This window comes from Larimichthys crocea, chromosome XXI (genome assembly GCF_000972845.2).
Source record: "Larimichthys crocea isolate SSNF chromosome XXI, L_crocea_2.0, whole genome shotgun sequence".
In the NCBI taxonomy this organism is placed as follows: domain Eukaryota; kingdom Metazoa; phylum Chordata; class Actinopteri; family Sciaenidae; genus Larimichthys; species Larimichthys crocea.
In genome coordinates, this window is record NC_040031.1 from 15,571,307 (window position 1) to 15,592,998 (window position 21,692).

General features: G+C 40.4%; 1 protein-coding gene across 3 annotated transcripts; it reads right to left on the reverse strand.

Moving 5' to 3' along the window:
* Positions 1-29: 29 nt before the first annotated feature.
* Positions 30-20,169, reverse strand: eps8l2 (EPS8 signaling adaptor L2). 3 transcript variants are annotated; one of them, XM_027272782.1, is made up of 21 exons: positions 19,910-20,169; positions 16,733-16,783; positions 16,189-16,235; positions 11,554-11,618; positions 9,994-10,155; positions 9,174-9,323; positions 8,530-8,609; positions 8,277-8,386; positions 8,120-8,190; positions 7,911-8,007; positions 6,642-6,730; positions 6,471-6,545; positions 5,422-5,570; positions 5,042-5,210; positions 4,916-4,950; positions 4,723-4,831; positions 4,417-4,530; positions 3,419-3,485; positions 3,145-3,301; positions 2,524-2,656; positions 30-954 (listed from the first exon to the last, which is right to left on the reverse strand). In XM_027272782.1, the coding sequence occupies exons 2-21, from the start codon at positions 16,777-16,779 to the stop codon at positions 877-879; spliced, it is 2,004 nt and encodes a 667-aa protein (XP_027128583.1). In that variant the 5' UTR covers positions 16,780-16,783; positions 19,910-20,169; the 3' UTR covers positions 30-876. The 3 variants fall into 3 exon arrangements, with proteins under 3 accessions (XP_027128583.1, XP_010751599.2, XP_019132775.2); XM_010753297.3 differs by having other exon boundaries at positions 7,881-8,007; positions 19,910-20,168; XM_019277230.2 differs by lacking the exons at positions 16,189-16,235; positions 16,733-16,783; positions 19,910-20,169 and adding an exon at positions 14,496-14,703 and having other exon boundaries at positions 7,881-8,007.
* Positions 20,170-21,692: the final 1,523 nt, after the last annotated feature.

The window sequence follows — 21,692 nt, forward strand, 5'->3', positions numbered from 1 at the left end:
AAGAAATTATGTACAAAGAAGATGTGATATCAAATATTTACCAAGTTTATTTGTTTTTTTTATTTCTTTTAAACAGTGTCCCATCATATTTACAACCCCTTTAAATGTTTTGTTGAAATCATCATTTAATTATTCACATCAAAACGACATAATCTCATATATTCCTTATTATTCCGGTGTGTCTGTGCGATTCAGACTGGATAAAAACACATTAATAACAGCATCTTACTATCATTGACAATACCTTCATGCAGGATTATTGACAGCTTCTCTATAGTGCTTATAAGCTTGCCAGAATGTCTGATTATAAACATCTTTATCCATAGTAATACCAACCGCATGATCTGCAGTTTCCAGTCAGGATGAGACTACTTCTCCGATGAGAACTAACATAGAGAGTGTTTTATTATTTATTTCACCTGTAAACAGTAATGTGAAAATAATTGGCTATATATCATATATGTGTCATACATTCTGGCACAGATTTAGATATGCAGTAGTTAAGATCTACTTATTAAGTAATTCAGTAAACAGCCGCAATATTAACAATGAGCATTTACATCAACATCACACTGCTTGTACAATAATGTACGTTACATGCTTGTTGTGCATACACTTACGCGTGCACAAAACTGTACACAGATTCCTTTTTTCATGCAACAGAATCTGATGAGACATCCAAACAAAAGCAACATGAGATAAGAAAACACTTGAATACATACATGTTGGGTGATACAAAATAAATATACAATTAAAAATGTATACATTTCAGTATGTTCTGCTGTAGGCCATAATTAACCGGAGGTTGATTTAAGAGGCTGCTGCAGTTATAGAGAGTGTTCAGGGGAGGAAAGCGCCTGGATGGGTCGTGTTGCTTCAGTCATTGCTGCTAGAGTCGATCTTCTCCAGCTGCCGCTTCATGATCTCCTGCAGCTCTGAGCCTCCTTTGGTCGCCTGTAAAGGAAAGAAAGGACAAATCTTTATTTTAAAGATTCACTCATTACAAAGTGTAGAACAACCAGCTCGAAAAGAAGCCATTAAGGACCTTTCAATGACTGCACCGTCACACATAAATTAGCTAAATCAATGGAAACAGACTGGTTAAGGAGTGCTACTTTTCCCTGTCTGTGTTCAATAAATCAATTTTACACAAACATTTAAAACTGTATGATCATTATTAAAGTGCTTACACTGGGGAACAATTTGAGTTAGATTTTTAAAACTAAAATTGGCATGCTGATTCCAAAATTGCAGTCAGTTTTTTTCTAGCAAGTTTTTTCTCCACAGCTTACCCTCCAGATAAGCAAAATTCAACTGATGTAGCTGTAGTAAGACTTGCCAGCTGATTACGATTGGACTCATCTACAGCTACGTGGCAACTTGTTTGTGTAGTCACAATTGAGACAGTGCGATGAGAGGTGTGTGCAGCTCCCATTAGGTCAGTACTATCAACAGAAAGCTAGCCAACCCTGACTCCTTTTGCTATATTTGTGGTAGTTTCACCATTCCAAGTCAGAGGAAAGCAAACATCAGTGCATTTGTCAAACAAGCATATTTTGCATATTTTAAAGTAAAACTCTGTGATCAAGACAAGCCATGGGCCCCTCACAAAGGCACACTTTGTGAGGGGCCCATGGCGTGTGTCGAGAGTTTACGGATGTGGACCAAAGGAACACGCGAAGAGTTGGCATTTGGTATCCGCGTGGTTTGGCGAGAGCAAAAAGATCATTGCACAGACTGTTACTTTTGTTTAGTGAAAACAAGCACATATCTGTTAAGTACAGTATTTTTCACATTTTATTTTTAAGAAAACGGGGATCCTATAGTTCAAAAACTTGACGTGATAGAGAAAAACTCTTTTGGATTCCACACCCAAAAATTAGTTAAAAACAGCTGTCAGACCTAACTCAACAAAAATTGTGTTCCCCAGTGTAATCAGCTCATAACTAAGAAACTAAGAAATAACTAAGAAATTACTCATAAATAAGAAACAAAAAAAGCTTACTTTGATTAATCTTTGACTGAACAATCAAAATTTTTTCCCTTTGTGGGACTCCTCTAAATCTCTCTGCACTGACTGAGTCACAACCTACTTCTTTTGTTCCTGTCTGAATAGTGTAATTATGCTCATCATGATCTCTTTGTGTTTGCTTTAGATCCTCCCTACATGAAACAGCCACACAAGTAAATAAAACGTTTGATGAATAATATCACAGGTAATTCATTATTTTATAGTTTAAGATCTGAGCTTTAACTGATCAAATTGTACATTTTTTAAATACCCAGTGTCAATAATTCATCTGCTGTACTGTTTTTAGTTTTTAAGTTATTCTCCATACATGTACACACCCCCTTTTTTGACTGCACCTATGAGTCTATTCACTTGTCCTAACCTGCCCAGATGAAGACTGATTGTTAACTCGTGTGCTTTATTCATATCAATTCAAGTCTTCTTACATCTTATGCAAACAAGTGTGTTCATCATCGCAGCTTTGTCGTGACAGGTGTTTAAGTGTTACCGACCTCCAGCTGATCTTTCTGCACGGAGACCTGAAGGAAGACACGACGGCCTTCTTCTCCACACACCGCCTTGAGTTCTTCTTTGTTGAGGGAAAACAGCTGGGCTCCAGTCAGGATTCCCAAACAGTCAACTGTCCTGTTGACAAGAGAGTCAGACAATTCATTTACTCATTATAATCTGTACATTTACTTTCTTTTTTATTTGACAGTGACAGTAGAAGGGAGTGATTTAAGAAAACAAAGAAGCATTTTTACATGGAACAGTAGGAAAAGCACACATGACTGTATTTCTTTGGGGTGTGTCATTTCCAACATCCTGGTGTTGTGCATGCTGACTTACTGGGTCATCATTACAGCTGCTCTGCCCTATGACTCATTAAAAAAGCGGTAGAACACACAGACACTGCTGACATTGCACATGTTGGATTTTGTGCACAATGTACTAAAATAGCAAGCAGCTCTGTGTGCTTTAACCCAGTGGAGCAAAATGCAAAATGTGTCATATGCTAAACACACTGCAAAGCCAGATAAAGGCAATCCATCCCAGTCAGAATTTGAAGGTGTAGGTGAAGAAGAAGAAGGTATTCTGATTTGGTGGACTGATGAGCGTCATGGGTGACTCACGCTTTTGAGAAACCTTTTGAGGTGAGCCATGCGGTCACCTGCTCCGGGTTTGAGTCAAAGGCGAGTGGTATTTGGGCGCTGGATGGTCGCTCCACGCGGAACTTCCTCGTGGGCTGGCTTTTGTTTGCAGTTATCGTCTGTAATAACTCATCCATCACTGCGGCACAGAAAAAAAACAGGAAGAGAACAACTTGTGAGACCTGCTTTTTTTATTTTTATTTATTTATTTTTTTTAAATCTGACTTTGTTTGTTTACTGCTTTGTGTTCACTCACTTTGGTCATTGGGTTTACCCATGTTTCCATGGCTCAGAGGACTAGCAGGTGATGCTGCGTAGCCTTGCTGCACACACAGAGACACAAACACAGTTCATGAGAAAATAGAATACAATACAAAAACAGGTTTGTCTTTCATCGCACTCTGGTTGATACATTTTTGCCCCCAAGCAAAACGCAAAAAAAAAAAAAAAAATGTGTGTGAAAGTATTTCACTCCAGGAAGAGTATCTGCATGCAGCAGCTGCTGCTGCAGGGTGTTAATGAACCTGCATGCAGCTTAAATGCATTCACTACGTGTCTTTGCGAATGTAGGCTTTCGGTGAGGGTAGGAACATATTGGTGCACAATGTGTCGGATCACAAAAGACTTTGCAGACAAAGCTGCACTGATCTAAGATCTGTTAAAGTTAAACTTTTACTGTCATTTAGCTTTCATCTGTGATGATTTTTATTTGGGGATTTAATTCAGTTGATTACTTTATCTCTGAATGATAATGATAACAACTCCTACACGTTGGAACAAATGTGCATCTGTCATCTTTTGTACTTTCAACCAGGAAACAAAAATTCCTGTTTGCTTCCCCAAAGTAATTTATCCACAAACAGCGATAAAGAAACATTTACGACTACATTTGGTGCATCCTGATAACAGGCTGAGCTCAGCTGAGATAAGGATTATGACAGTAAGTGAGTGAAAGTGAATCTGACATAAATTGTTCAATGTACAAAAAGCCGAAAAAAGTCAAAACGTCTCCAGTGCATTGCATTCTGGTCTTCTAAGTCTGTAGTCAGACTGGCATCTTAATACTGTTGCAAAGTCTGAAACATTTTCTGACATTAAACTTCAGTGTAGCACCTGGAAACTTTCTGTCATGACGTCACGTTGCCCGAGGCAAAGCTAAAAATACACCTCAGGACTACATAACAGGCTCAGAAATGTCAGGTGTAAAACATGTTAATCTAAGAACAGTAATGGATGTCTTGGAAAGCAGATCACCTGGTAAACTTCGTGGTCTTCTAACTTCACCACGTCCAGGATGTTAAATGGGACGTAGCCGGCCTGGCCGCTGCGATTTCGTAGTTTCCACCACTGTTTGTCATCTTCTATCACCTACAAGACAAATTTCACATCTCACTCTACAGCAAGGAAAAACTGAATTCAAGGCTTGTGTAACACAGCTTAAAAATGCTGACACAGTCACCATTAGGTTTAGTTGAGATTTAGCACCATCCCTGCAGGATGCTAAAACGCTTATCTGAATTATGTTAATATATAATCAGTCTTTGTGTCAGTTGTTTTTACCTCTAGGATTTCATCCTGCAGCACCGACAGCTCGTTGGCATTTTGTGCTACAAAGTGGTAGAGAATTTTGGCAAATTTGCGAGCGTGGGGCATCCCATTCCCGTAAGACCTGTTAAAACACAGAGTATCCTCTCAGCACAGTTTGCTCTTGTGTGTAATAGACACAGCAAAGTGTGTGAAGGCTGTTACTTACCCATTCGACGAGTTTGAAGAATGAGTTCCATAAAACTGAAAAAACAGACAGATTGTTATTTTCAGGGGTTTGGATCTGTAATGGTCAGTACATTTACAAATGTTGGTTAACAAACAAAAACCTTACTTCATCAACTGAAGGTCTTCTGTAACTGGGGCTGGTGGGATTTGCTGCTGGTGCAGTGGGTCCCTCCGTTTCCCAGGGCGCCGTCCTGAAGTGCTCTACCGGCGGCTCCCAGCCATTACGAAATTTTGGGTAATAAGGAGGAGCGCACTGATCCCTGGGCCACTCTGCCCTGTAGGTGGAAAATGATAGTGAAATGTGACCTTTAAACTACACATCCGTACAGAGAGAGTCAGCAGTAACAATGCACCTGTGTTTAAGTGTCCAATTGCTCTTAATGGTCAGAGCAACACCTTGCATGAAGTGTGTGCGTGTGTAAATTGGTGAATGAGAGGGAAATTGTAAAAGGTCTTTGCACTTAAAAAGTGGAGCCATTTATTTACCTGGGTTTAGTCCATCCCTCCCCAAGAAGCTCGAAAATGGTCATCTCTTTGGGGGTGAGGTGTCCCCGCAGGAAGTCGACAGCATCTTTGCAAAGGTGAGGGGAGATTACTGAACGCACCATTTCAGGATTTCCACAGCTCTGCAGCACCTGTAGATGCATTCATCTAGTATTAGTTTACTGACTACAAATGAGTGAATGCGTTCAAAAGAAAGTACATACTTTCTGTATATATTAACTATAGATGCTCAATATTGATGCCGGTATGATAGCTCAGTTTTTGGTACTGGTACCGAAATGTAAATGATTTTTTTTTTTCAATATTGTAGTTTAAAGAAACATTTTATTCATTCATGAAAATATACCGCATATGCCAAGTTTGTGTGCATGTTTCTTAATTTCAAACTTTGAACCAGTAAATATATCTGATTAACAAATAAGTAAGTACAAATAAGTTTGACACCCAGGCAGAGTCGTCAAAGGAGCAATTTTAAAAAGTCGATACATAAACAACAATAAACAACAGCAGCACTCTGGATAAAAACATAAAAACACGTGTGTGTATATCACATTATTGAGTACAGTTAATGACCATAGGGTCATTTTGAATATCATTGCCCCGGCTTTATCTCGACCTTATCAAGCAAATCCAATGTGTCCAGAGGTTACTGCGCAATATCAAGGCAAAATCACAGCTCTGTGTTTCTTATTCAGCAGTATCGGAGGTGTGGCTGAACACTGCAGGTTGGGAAACCAACATTATGTAATTGTGGCTGCACCTGAGTCAGAGCTAAAAGCCACGTCCCTCCAGTTTAGCTGAGTGGGTGTGGCGGCATAAAAGAATAAGAACAATTAGAGGAATGCCGGTAAAAAGAAGCTCAGTGTATTTCTGTCGGAGTTGTCGTTGAGGGTATCCAGTGACATGGAGAACTTCATTTAGCGTGACATGAATTTACATTGTTGTAAATGAGTGCTCAGTATGATGGCATCTGTACCTGCACCTTTCCAACCATTCCTGTTGTTCAACAACAACAGATTTAAAGCTCTTACCAGCTCCAGTGGGCCAAAGAGGAAGTGAACCAGCTCAGACGCACTTGGATTCTGTATGTGTTTCTTCAGTTTGGCCTGCAGGGGGCACAGTGACAGACACGCGTGGTTAGAAACTGGAGGGCAACTGATAAGCGTGCTGAATGAGAGAGGTTAGGCGCTGTGATATCTCACCAAGAGGTTGAACGCCAGCTTTAGTTTCTGCAGGCTATCAATGACCTCTGCTTCAGAGGGGGGCTTGGCTCGCAGGGTCAGCATGCCCTCTGTAAACAATCAGAGCAACAATGACCACACGCACACTCCACAGTTACGCCAGCCAAGTTATGAGAGAGAACTCAGGTTTCACTCTGTGGCCAAGGCTAGTAAACCTAAATGTTATTTTCAAGCTTACAATCTATGTCTCCAGTAAAAATAAAGGTCAGAAATATGAAAATGTTTAGTTAATAAACAGCTTTACTGATGAAAAGTTCACCTTGGCCAGACAGTAAAAAAAGGGCAAGAAAGAATGTGCTGCATCATGGTTTCTCAACTCGTGACCCAAAAAGGTCACAGAATTCTCACAATCCCAGAAAGATCAGAGAGGTTATGATATATCAAACTATTGAATCAAATTAGAAATCACATTTTTAATTGAATCGACACATCAGTCTTACAAATCTTTTGGCCAACAAGTGACCCCCACATGGGATTCTGACCAAAGTTGAGAAACTGCACCTATCTATGTAGATAGATCATTTTCAGCACATCTGTCTCTGTAGTCATGGACAACACACATCTGTGTCACTTCTACACAGTTATTACCAAACTATGTGTGAAAAACAACACGTGTGTGTTTGCCCCTGACACAGGCGCATTAGTCAGTCACATGTATGTTACATGTGCAGTTTGTCTTGCTGCACAGGGAACAAGATGAATTCATATAAAAACACAGCATCACAGCATCGCTGGTGTTGTATGGTAAGACATTACTCAGCAATATATTACAGTAATATTATTACTTTAACCAACTATGTGTCCATGAATACACTTTTGAGTTGAATCCCTGTAAAAAATAGTTTTCAATCCTCCATGAACAGTCACCTACTTTTGATATTACTAATATTTTGACTTAACAAAAACACAACACTGTAATTCAGACAGAAGCACACTGGAAATAATAAATCAAATACACCAGATCAGCACTCCCAAGGAGTGAATAAGAAGTAATAATATTACCTTAGTAATGACAATGAGTAATGAGTACTGTGCTGTTACTTAACAGAAGCCCAAACTGGCCTCAACTACCACACATGCATCACTGGATGAGAGTCCCGGGCCACAGGACACAAAAAGACACAAACATGGCATTGTGAGCAATATAGTTATATTGTCACTGCATTCGTGGCCACCGCATAAGAAGAAAGGGAGACAGACCTGCTGGTCCTTTCTTCTTATTCTTCTTACTCTTGTTGCGATGGTTGAGCTGAGAAAAGGCCTCTGCTGCCTTTTGCAGCCGTGACACAAAGATCTCTATGTCATCCAGGGCACAGTTGAGGATTTGCTGAGGGAGACAAATCCGGGGATTTAGCAAGGAGAACATATGTTTATGAAAGGAACTGTGTAATATAATGACAGTGGACATAAATGTTGATTAAAAGAAAACAAACACTCACAACATCCTTCTCAATGCGCTGGGCCAGTGCTTCATGTGACTCCACGTCATGTTGTCTGGAGGCTCGTCTGTCTACATCCAAACACAAAAAAAAGCTTGTGTGATTAAAGAAAAAACACGTTTATATGAATGCAACTGTTACAAGAACATATTCTCACCCTGTGTGTTCATTGCTGCTACTCGTCCCCTGGCAGCAGGAGTGGGTCCCTGAGGGGCCATGGGAGGAAGGATCGTTTCTCTGTGACGGTTCATTTTCTCCTTGTTCAACCTGAAAGAAGATGATGAGGAGGAGGAATTGAAACCTTCAGCACCCAGACATCAAGGTAGCTAACTACTATTTACAGATAAGTGTCACCTACTTCAACTGCAAGAACATTTGTGTGTGTGTATATACTGTAGCATTGTTCTCACCTCAGCGTCTGAAGCCTCATTTTCTTCCCATGCTTGTTGTCTCCAATGGCACTGTCTATATCTTCATGAACCATCTCTGCCTGAAGAAATTGAAGAGAGACACAGAGTCAAATTTAAAAAGAAGGGTGAAGTTGCCCGTCTTATCTGACCTGCTCATTCCTAATTCAAATACAAATTCACAAACAACTTTATTAATCCCACTGAGGGCAATTCATGTGGAGTAGCTTTACACAGAGAAAAAGGCAGAAACATGCAAACATACAGATAAATTAGACAAAGCTCTGGTTGCTGTACTAATCTTCCAGCACTCATCAATTGTTATGAGCCCAATAATGGCAATCAGGTACTTCTAAGCTTTTTCTTTGATCTCATAAGTAGTGATTCTGAACTGTAAAAGTGTCTTTACAATAAGTTATAGTATTACGCCTGTTCCCTTGAGCAAATATCTTTGAACAAGACCCCAAAAAAATGTAAAAGGATATACAGAAGTACACCACCACCAACAGCACTGAAATCTGACCGGGTGTTCAAACACCCGCCGCTCGGATTTATGGGTGACACAAAACACAAAGCCAGCCAATCCTGCACAGACAATAAAGGACGCAAACTGAGCCAGGCCTGTAATAACTAAACCTTAGACTCACCTCCACCTCGTCACAGTGGAAGAAGTGGATGTCGGGTTTGTGTTGCTCCTTGTCCTGACACATCAGCAGCAGCACGGAGGGGTAACGCGTCTGATTCAGGACAGTCTGACTCATGTGGATGGTGGAGAGAGGAAAGTTCTCCAACTCCTCCTGCAGGAGCACAACAGAGAAATGTTTCCAGGGAAAGAGGTGGAGGCAGGGAAAGAACAAGATACTATCTGAGTAGGATAGTCTTCAGTAAGTGTTTTAAAACAATACTACAATTTGGGACAAATACTAATTAAAGGAATAGTTTGACATTTCGCTCTCCTGAGAGTTAGATGAGAAGCTCACTCTCATATCTGCAGCACCTCTAAAACTCACTAACTACTCAGCTTCAAACAATTGAAAAACAGTTTTCTCATCTAATTTTCAGCAAAAAGCAAATTTAAAAAAAAAGTCAAACTGTTCCTTTAAAGGTTGTTCAGTGCATGAATAGATCATATCCATGTAGGTCATTATGACGTGTGTGTAAAATGTTCAGAAAACATTCATAAAATACATTATACTGCATACTGTTACATCACAATTAACTATACCTCCATATTCTTTAGAAGGTTGCGGGCAGTCTGGGACCAACCCAGCAGACAGTGGGCCAGATATCGTCAGATACTTAACTTCGAAACACTATGTCATAGAGTTTGAGTGCCTAATAAAATATGCAATAACTCTGCAATGCAGGCTTTCTGTCTCTAAGCCCAAAAACATTGAGCAACCTGGGGGAAAACAAATACTACAAATCAATATATCAATATTAACATAATATGATGTGGTGTCGTACCTGTGTGTCACAGTCCAGCAGTCTGACCGCCTTGTCCGTGACTTGCAGGAGCATCTCCTGTGTCCAGATTTTATCCTTCTGGTCCAGAAGGACCAGTTTCTTTATGGCATCATCCACGGTGGCGATGGCCTCCGTCTTGTCCATAATGAATGTGGAGAGATGCTGAGGAGAAAACAGTGGGCTGGTGAATGAAAGGTAAGATTTTTATCTATGAGGGGACTATGGCCTGATGTGACCTAAACACACTGACTGTATGGCAAGTCGGAAAGGTTTGCTTTGGAAATCTGATGGGCATAATTTGAAATATATAGAATAGAATATTTCGAGTTAACTGTCTGTATTAATATTATAATTTGATATTTTGGGAAATATACTAGTTATTTGGTATATGTCAGAGTTAAATGAGAGAATCGCTACCACTAAGATATCTGTCCATTCAACATGAAGCTGCAACGCCAGTCAGTTACTGAGTCAGAAGGTGAGACCCATCCTGTCTCTGTCTAAAGCTGACATAAGACCCACATACCATCAACTCTAAAGCTCACTAATTAACACATATTATCATTGTTTAACCGTTTGTTTAATCTGTACAAAAACAACGTAGACATGGCAAGAGGACCTCACTAAATGCCAAGTAACTCTTTCTAGTTTAGAAATAGTTTGCCACATAAAACCAAAACTTTAAAACAATAGATATAAAGTGTTAATTAATGAGCTCCAGATGTGCTGGTACCTTTGGAATAAGCCAAGCTACCTATTCCCAGTCTGTCTGCTGAGCTAAGCTTACTGAAGCACATCTCGGACTCCTCACTGCTGCAGTCAGAGGCCTGATTGCTTTATTATGACACAGTTATATGAGATGTAATCAAGTGATTAAATAGCATATCAGCTTTTATCTCTGGGCAAAGTAACAATAGACTATAAACATTTTCAGGAAGTGCTTTACTTTTATGTTTTTTCACATGAGGTTTAGTGACCCTGTTAAAATGATAGATTCGTACATTGTAGATGTTAAGTATAATATTTCCTTACATTTGTATAAGCCAGGACAGAAACACACACAAAAAAAAACTGAAAAGAAAGAGATAAATCACTTTGAACAAACGTCCTCAGCTTGATTTAAATTGGTGACGATTGGCTAAACTTTTGGATTTTCTGGATTTTTCTTGTTTTATACAGATTTTCAAATTCACTATATATTCTATTTGCTTTGATTCAAAGCATGTGACAGGTACCACATGTATTAGCAACAAAATAATAATAGTACAGTAAATTATATGAAAAACATTTAAAAAATAAAGAATGATGATACACAGCACAATGCAGAGGAAACTGCAAATATCTGGGCTCACTCAAAGTGCGAAGGAAAAATCACTAAATTACTTTATACTTTATATTTTAATACGTGCTAAAATTATTTTTGATTGAGTTCCAAACGCCTTTGCCATGTTTTTGATTTCTACGTATTATTTGGCTTTATTTCTAAAAGGTTTTAAAATGCAGGAATGGTGAAAAACACACTTGAATCTTTCAAAGAAAAAGAAACAGAGCAGATCTTACCTCAACATGATACTGTGATGTCTCATGCATAATAAAATTGGAGTTGGAGTATTTTTTCCTCTGTTCTGTTGATAAGAAAACAAGAAGAATATCAAAAATGAGAAACCCAGAAAATTCCTGTCTGCAATGTTATTGTAGGTCTAACTATGTAAACAGCCAGCTACGACACAGACCTGAAGCCCACATGTTGTGCGTCTGAGCAGAGCGAACAAATGAAACAAAAGAGTAATGTGAGGACAGAAAAGACCAGCAGGGCAATAAGGAAGAGATAAGAACACGTAACGTGTGTATGTTTTGTTTCATAGGGCAACTGTACACGTAATAGTGCATTTTACAGTCCACTCGCAGCGGTGCAGGAAACACGACAGGGGGCTTTGCAATAATGCAACAGTGGGCAAACTATACTTGTACTACCTATTACATATTTTAGCATTATTTTGTGTCCAATGTGTCCTGTTAGAGGGGAAATAAATTGAAAATAGGCCAAACTCAGAAGTTAATTATTAAACCTCATCAATCTCAGGAGTCTCTGTGTGACCTGATTGACAAAAATCAGGGACTACACCTCTCAACAGCATCATAGTCATTTACTGATCTGTGGCACGATATCCAGAAGAAGTCCAATCTCATTGTTCTGTATGTGGACTGCAGGTTTCAAGTTTCCACGTCAGACTTGGGTTGCATACTGGTTCCACCTCCAATGTGACTGTGACGTTCAATCTTAAACTCAGCAATTTAAGCAAGTGAAACTTTCCCCTTCAGCAGATGAATATAAAAACAAAATTTGTGGCAAGCATCAAACTGAGGTAATAATAAGCAAGACACGTTTTTGAGCTGTGGGTATTCTAAACCTGCAATAATATTTTTGACCACTTGGAAGGAAAAATGTTGTGAAATTGACACATTATTTTCAAAACCACTACAAGATATCAAGGGCATCACAGGGCATGGTTCAACACCACCTGAAGCACGTCTCTGACCAACGTCGACTTCTCCACTGCTGCAATCAGAGGTCTGATTGCTTTATTATGACTAAGCTTCCTTGTATGAGGTTGTGATCAAGAGATAATATAGTGTGTCAGCTTTTATCTCTGAACCTGAGGGAAATATATGAATCTTTAGCCACTAAATGCCACACGGTGTTCACCAGCTGGTCTTTATTTGTGTCTGTCTGGTGTTAAGCAGGTTGCGGACAGAGAGTTTTTAGTGCGGTGAGACTGAACCAAAACAGTAAAGTTAGGGGCTGGACAGCAAAACAATGAGCTGAAAATCACTATAAAGCTCTCCTCACCGCAGCGGCGGTTTGATTCCAACCTTTGGCCTTTGCTGCATGTCATCCCCTATCTCTCCCTCTCTCTTCTTTCGCGTCACTCTTCAGCTGAAACTATCAAAAAAAGCCCCCCCTCCAAAAAAATACATTTTCAAAACAGCATTGTTCACAGCATTGTATGTACTACTGTTCTGGTCTATGGTAATGAGTGTGCCAGTGTGCTCATTGACCTATTTACCAGATGAATAGTCTGCAGGTAACAATTACGGTTAAATGATAGCTTGTTCCTATCAACTCCATTGCCAGATCTCATATCAGGTCTCTTTCTGTCCCACACCCAACAGAGTCAACATATTGATGCCACAGAGGTTTTCTCTTCATATAGACGTTCAGGCGCATTTCATTTTACGGTGAATGTGACACAAAGGCAGTGTTTGCCTAACACTTAACAAAATGTGTGTCGAGGCTCTAAAGTACATTCCAATATTTGATATACCCTTTCTGATGAATCAGTGTGATGTAAACATGTTTCATAAAGCTGTGACTGTATTCCCAGCACTGACTTTCTATCCATGCAACCACTGTGACTGTCCGAATGATGCAAGCGTGCGTCTTTCCTCTTCCTGCCATTTCCTTCCTGCTTGGCTCCCCACAGGTGAAACACAAGCGTCAGGTGTCGTTCTGAAAGTCGAGCTCGGCCCATGTCTTATTAATGACTGACATTTATGCCAATCAATTCACAGCGCTGCAACAGCTTGCAATAAGAGCCACTTAGCAGGCAGATGGGCAGATCCTCAGGGCTCTCCAGAGTCAATGACCAGTGATAAACATGGCTGCTTGGCAGATTATCAAACCAATACATCACTCAGATCAATCAAACAACCCGACCCTTCACTAATAACTGTCCTTTATATAAAAATGACTTCTGATATTACTCAACCCAAAATCAAGGCGCGGTCACCCAGATAATACTGTGCTGCTGTGTGATTTATATAAATATCAAATCACCTCAAATCTCAAATAGCTTTTACAAATACTACTGACGGCAGATCTTAAATGTTTTACAGTTAAAAGGTTAAAGCCTGATAAGCCCAATATGGAACAGGTGAAGATCTACCATGATTATACGAGCGCAGTAGACACATAGACACATACATACTGTATCTATTTTTATGTCCTTGTGTCACTCCTATTTAACTACGTAACTTGCACACATGTTTAACCTAAAGCATGTACTCGTATGCTGTACTAAGCAGATCATAAGTGGGAAACAGCAGACGAAATGTGAATATGCATGTATATGATTGTATAACTTGCTGAAACTGAAATAAAAATTAAGTTAAAAAAAATCACCTAAATTCTCAAAGGCTGATTCACTACAAAGTCAAACAATGAACACAGATCTACGTTAACTATTTGTTTATCGAGGAAGGTAAGAGGCCGAACACACTAGCACTATTATTTTGTCAAATATGGCCGCTGATAATACTGCTGTAACAAAAGACAAATAGATACAACATGAGTGGATCTGCACAAATAAGGCTGACAGACAAAAACTAAGTGCTGGATCTATCGCAGCCATTCGAGAAAAACAGTGCAGTAGGATGAGATCAAAGATTTAACAAGAGCTTCCACTTGTCGATTTAGACTCGCAGCCCAAACAACATTTTACCTGACAGAGACATGCTCCCCAAGAAAGTCAAGAAAGCTGCTGGATGGGTGTTAAGTCCAGAGATGATGAGTCTGAAGTGGCACCTCACTGCTCTATACTAAAGGTGCTGATAACAGATCAGGTGGGAGGACCTGCACATCATTTGCATCACCTGCCCTCATTGTGTGAGTGATGATTTTCAGCTTTGCATACTGGAGATTGAGACTTTTGCTGTTATAGTGAGGACCAATACTGTAGTCCTCTATCTCTCCAAATATCTCCCACTGTTATGGATGCTGTACAACAATACTGTGCACTCTCCTGCCTCTCTGGTTCAGGAGGACAGGCATGCTGCCCCTGTCCTGCAGTGATGAGGTAGTGGTGACCATCTGCCACACAGGATGAAACAAGCCAATAAAAAATAGCACAGGCACATCACACGTACAGCAGGATATTTCAGAGAGATCACAGGTATGGGTGCATCCTGTGGATATTTGGATGACTCGTGGCACAGAAATATTTCACAGACAATAAGGTGCACAGTCAGATGGTTTGGGAGCATCTTGCATCCTCACAATACCATCATCTGTCATTTGAGGCTATTCTAAATATGGAACAGTGCAGCGATGCATAAGAGCAGGTTATCCTGTTATACCTGGGTGTAGGTTTCAATCTGGCCTATGATATGCTGTACAATGTTTCTCTATGTTGGCAGTGTGGAAGGAGGTGCCGGCAGGGACCAGTGAGCTCATGTCTGAGGCAACACAGGGAGGACCAGAGGTGAATGAGAGTCCGCCTCTTCCTTTCCACTTTTCAATGCGCCTTTTATTTACCTGCAAGACATGAGCACCCCCACCCTGTTCCAACCACACAGACACACCCAGCGCTGCCTCTTAATATAACACACATTTTAGTCACAAACACACACCCTGGTAAGTATGCCGCAGCTAAAATAAAATGTCAGCTATGCCCTACAAAGCACATGAGACTACAAAGTGTACACGAACAACAAAAAGCCTGATGCATCCAACAACAAATCACACAACGCTATGCGGGTGGGTGCAGAGCTGTTCCCTTCAGGGCCCCCAGCTTCTCTCCTCACGTCCCTCAGTGTTTGACAGAGGTCTCAGCAGCATGAACACGACAGGGCCCCTCAGCAGGACCTTGGCCCCCTCTTATCACTGTGTGTGGGAGAGGACTGTGATAGGTCAGCGAGGCTGTGTGGTTGCAGCAACATATGATAGAGTGATAGTGCTGGATTTCCTCATATTTGCATAACAAATTGAACATTGTTGTAATGGGAGTCAATTACAGCGCTGAACGACGATGATTCACAGTTAGAAAAGGTATTAAATGATAAAGAAGATGTACAATTTTAAAAGCATACTTCAGCTTCATTTAAACAAAAGAAAGCACTTTGCTAGAAATAGCTGGGCACTGTAAATGTTACTCAATATACATTTGTAGCAGAAATAGCACAGTGTGTGTGCATCTAACTCAAAATAAAATATAAGGTCCTTGAATTAATAACAGTGAGCAAGCTCTCATAAAACAATTCCTTGACAAGTGAGAGTGTTTAACCATCTAAATTACAAGCTGTAGTCTGTAAACAGTCTCTAGTGACTCATATAAATAAGGGCAGGTGTCACATGTGAAGGGTATGAAAAAGCAAAGTCTTGAATACACGCCAACAATAAACAGTATTATCACTTACCATAGAGGGCCTTGGCGCTGATCTTGCTGTCCGATCTGGCCACTCCACTGCAATGACAAGAAGAGGAGACGGGGTTACGCTTCATGCTCTTCATCTTTTCCCCTGCACCTCTGGATGTCAGTGTCACAAACTCTCTAAGACTCCCACAATGTCACTTCTCATGAATGCAAGCCCACAACAAACTCAGTAGTGATATATACGCAGAGCAGACTGGCTAGCACTGGAAGAGATTAGTCTGAGATTCTGAGCATATGGACCAGCCAGGGAGAGAGAGAGAGAGAAAGAGAAAGAGAGAGGGAGAGAGGTGGGAGGGAGAGAAAGGGTGTAGGACATGGAGGGAGGCTAAAGCCAGGAAACCCATGGCAAAGCAAACAATTCTCAACAGACCCTCTCTGTGCCCGAGGTCCCTGACCCACACCACCTTCTACATACTGAGTTAGTGATTCTCTGGCGCCTGTGTGAAAGTAACCCAGCAGTAACACCATTAGCCAACACTCAGAAAGGTAAATATGTGAGGGGAAGCAGGAATGCGTGCGACACTCACTTGGCTTGCCTCGACGGAGGTCCCACGACGCTCATGATTTCAGGCATCAACCTGGAGAAAGAAGAGGACGAGAATCAGAGAAACAAAGAAAGAGGTTGGTTGCTAGTGAAAGACTGAGAGAGGGCAGGGGCTGGTGTTGGAGATAAAGCCACCAAAACAAACATGCATTATTTATCTAAAAGGCCTTTTAAATGCCTGTTGCATCAGATATCTTTTCCGTTTGGTGAGCTTCTACATGCAGTCCATGGTGGTTAAGTATAAAAAGCTATAGGGATTTTATTATGGTTGTCGGTGTGGTATGCAAAGTTGAGGCGCAGCCTACAAAACAGCCTGTTCTTCCACTGTGGAGAGCCAGGTGTTGGGCCTGTACTGCTGGTAGTCGGAGGACTGATCTGGGACAATGGCAGACAGCAGGCTGATATGCGCTGTGTAATTAGATCCACTCTGTTGAGGACTATATCTGCAGTTAATTAATTTGGTTGGGCTTTGCACCCAGCCACACTAACTACTTGATAATTAGCACAGCTTCACAGGAGACAAACAACAGAGTACGACGTCCAAATCTGACAGCTTAACGGCAGCGTGAGACAATGAAACTCTCCCACACCTTTCCCTCTACGCCTGGAGCCTCTGACTTGTCTGTCAAGGCACGTACTGACGACGTTATGTAACACGTATATCAGGTAAACACACTTTGGCTAAACACTAAATGACCTTAATGAATTATCACACAACAGAATGGGCTCTGTGTGGTTCTCTTAATGAATTTCATCACCACATTTTATATAATCACTGATTAATGACTAAAATGAGCTGTATTTAACAATGGCTAATCTTTCACCATATGTGACTTCTTGACTTCTTGAGCCATGTAGCGCTTTAGGTAACGCATTCAGCTTGTATTATTAATTGGCGGTGAGAGGTTAGGATCCTGTGTTACCGGCAAGTGTTCTACAAGAACAACCCAACCCAACCCGTAAGATACTGACCTCATGACACCTTGTGCCACTGGGCGTGCTTCCCACAATGGCTGTGAACATTTCAGTATCATTTTCTGACCAGACCTTTACCATTGGTTCATGAGTTATGATTTCCTCATGCCATGCCTTCACCTCCTTTCTGAACCATAAAACAGTTTTTGCATGACGAGCAACAACAGACTACACATGCACAAGGTAAATACTGTATATTACGGGTTACTGGTGCAACCAGTCAGGCTTATCTCATAGCAGATCATAAACGTAACCTGCCTCGACAGATAATCTCCTCATATAGTCTGAAAGCCAAATCACAACAACGCTCACACAGAGGGCTTAAGCATGTATTACTTTCTACAGATACACACCTGTATCTTCAAAAGGGATCATACACAACTAAATCTTATTGAGAAATTAAAAGGAGACCCAAAGAAAACTAGCTGTATTTATTTTAATAAGTCAAGTCTGCACAAAAGGTTGACTTCCCTTTTCTGTCCTTATCTCTCTGGTCATCTCCTTTCAACGCTATTGTTCTCAGCTTTGGCCCTCCGCCAGGTTTCAGGAACAAGGTGAAGCCGGAGCAGCACAGGCTGGGTGTCATGTGTTGTTGAAGGTAAAGAGGCCCTCTGAACACCTCTGCTCCACTCTGCCTAAGGTGCTCATTGGTCAATAATGACAACCTCTTATTTAGAGGTAATTATACAGCCTTCAAACGAATTACACAAGAATACGGTTGCTCACAAAGCCAGGCATGCCTCATATTTAATGATGTAGTTTTTCCAAAATGACTGATCATATCTGTGTCTTTTCATTTTCATATTTAATGGAATGAGGTTAGACAAGCGTAGCTATCATACTGCTTTCTGTGGCAACCCTTTGAGAGCAACAAGAGTGCAAATAATAACTTCAGTTCCAGCTCAGTGGTGTATCAGTCACAGGGTCTGCATTGTTTCTTTTCTTCACATGCGAAATCCCATTTTCGATTGAAACTCATCCTACTGTCAGAAATCTTGGTCTTTGAACTCTGATCGATAAAAAATATCGCAATGCATAGTGTCGATATTTTTGATAAGGCACCGTAACCTTCAACCTTAATAACAACTAGATATTTTATTCTCGAAAACTGCTCTCACACAATGAATACCTATATTAAACACACACCCATAACACACCTGAAGATTAAACAAACTCAAGAAAGCAGCGAGAAAGACTGACCATATTCATGAATGACGTGCACATTAATGGTGAGTTTAAACAAAGTGCTTACAGCATTGGACTCATTCATTAAGAAAAAACACAAACCGTTAACAGAAGGTCAGTCTACGCTATCGACACTTGACCTTACCTTGTCATACTACAAATCTAGTAATGATTTACAGCTTATGTAATGTGTTTGGAGAAATAAATATGAACAGGACTGCGCTTTATGCTCCTGAGCAAGCATTTTTGTAAGAGAGGGTTATCTGATTTTATTATTTTAGGTCTTGCAGCCATCTGGCTGAATCACACTGCTATGCTGTCTAGTGATGATGTTACAGGTGTACTTTGGGTGTACAGGTGCAGTCAGGCAGGTGGGTGTGAGAGTGCTTTCTCTGAATCAGGGCACAGAGAAACAGACTTCAGATTTCTCAAGCACAGCCCCTAATTGTTCATATAACACTCTCATCACATGGAGAACAACACTCTTACCCAACTAAAAAAAAAGTTTCTCCTCTGGTTGTTGATGTGCAGCATGTCATGAGGTTATTCACAGGCATGTTAAACCCAAATGAAAGCACACTCTTCTCAGTCCACAGCTAAATGCTGTAATTACGGTTGTGGGTGACATCAGATTTAAATGTACAGCAGCAATGTGTGGTTTGCTGCTGAAAGCAAGCAGAAAATTAGTCTAGGAGGACCCAACACCAAGTGTTACAGTAAGTTTATTGCTCGGTGGATGCATTTATTTATTCCAGCCTGCAAAAAAAAATCATAATGTGCTGACAATTAACCTATTATTCCCCAAAAAATCATCACTTACTAACAACAAGTCATATAAGAGCTCAGAACAATTGAGCAGGCATCTGCTGATGAAGACCATATACTATGATGGAAAGCAGCAGCAGCCACTAAATGGACGAGATTTATCAAGTGCAGCCATGTTTGTAAAGCAAGAAAACAAATAAAAGTGTAACTTTTACCCCCTCTCAGAGGAACTCACTGTGGTGTTTTTCGGACGGGATGCTCAAGGTGACAAACGTGGTCGAGACAGCGCCTTAAAGCATCAACCTGCCATCACACCCTGCAGCCGATCAGGACGATAAACTCCGCAGGATGTTTGCAACCTGTTTGTTTTTGAAGTAGAGCAGAGTTGAAATCCAACACTGTAAATAGTTTCCATCCAATACCGAGCGCGGACTTTTGTTGTCGGTTCCCAGAAACACAGTCGCAGAGGAGGCAACGCGGGAGCAGGTGAGTGATAGGTGAGTAACTCAATCTGACAAGGGAGGAGCTCCGCGGACACTTTACTGGGGGTGGGACAGCCGGTGTGAAGTTTTTTTTTTTTCTTCTTCTTTCTCATGCTGAGACCTGCGTTACATAAAGCTAGAACAACCCACACTGAATTATCCAACCACTGAATATATTCTTTAATATCTAAGATATTGTATTGTTAACAAAGCAGTGGTTTCTCAGTGTTTTTTGCTTGTGATCCTTTAAAATGAAGCTATAACTTGTTTGGGTCGTTTTTCTCTCTCTCTCTTGATTTAAAAGATTTCTGTTTTTTTTTTTTTTTTTTTTTAGTATTTCACAAGAAAAAACAGAAAAAAAATCAGAAAAATAAACATAATCACATCTAATTCATCTTGGGAACGTTTGAGTGACCCTGACCCCATGTTTGACAACTACCAACCCAAGCTCTTGGTCACATGTCCAACATTCATATAGAAAAAAAAAATAAGATGTCAAATTAGCTGTGTATGATTCACAAATGCACAACAAACAGAAACTCTTCAGTTGTGGAAAATTAATTAATTTCCAAAAGGTTTCACTTCTTTGTGCAGCAAAGTGGTGATCTGGTCTGAACTAGTTGGATTCAACGGGGTGAATGAAAGAGGAGCAACAGTGTGGAACACTGCCCAGGTTTCAATGTCACTCTCTGGTAAGAATGACCACTCTTTGTCCAGCTGCAGTGTGCTGTCCCTGCAAAGAAAATCATTAAGATAATGCAGTTTCTTCTGGATGTAGTGCTGCACGTGAAGAACCACATTAATCATCATGTTTTACCAATTCTTTTAAAAACACAGTCATGATCAGCAGCTTTAAAGAGGAAACTATAAATGCGTGCACACACACACCCACACACACACACACACACACACACACACACTGGCCTGACCTACAGCCAGTCAGATGAACAAGTGTTTTTCTGTGTGCTCGGCTGTTGCTCAAGCGCTCTGAAATGTGGCTTGTTTTGAAACTGGTTACTTTGGAAACCTTTCCATTTGGTTTGATCATTAACTTACGCTGTCAGTGCTGAGAAATAACCTGTGTGAATGATGTGGTTTACTATACGACTATACAATTAGAACAATTAAAAAAATGCTCTTGAGATCTCCACCCGAATGAACAAAGTGCTGATCTGACATCAAATATGTACATTTAAAGGCTTAAGGAGCCAAAATGAAACATTATTTCTGAACCTCGAACAGTTTTCAGTCATGTAGTTATAATTTGTGGCACTACAGAAGAGATTTTAGTAAAACTGGAAACACTTTATAGCTCAGTAGGAATATTGAAAGGCTATTTTCCACACTCCAGCTGGCATGAATTATTAAATCATTGAAGTCTAAAAGTGGAAGGCTTGGGAGAAGAAAATTTTCCTTTTTGCAATCCTAAAATCAGAGTTGTCACTATTCAAATCTTAATCAAAACAATTCTGCCCTCTACTGGAGAAAGAACAAACAGATATGAAACATATTCAGTGTGGTATGTTTAATTTTACA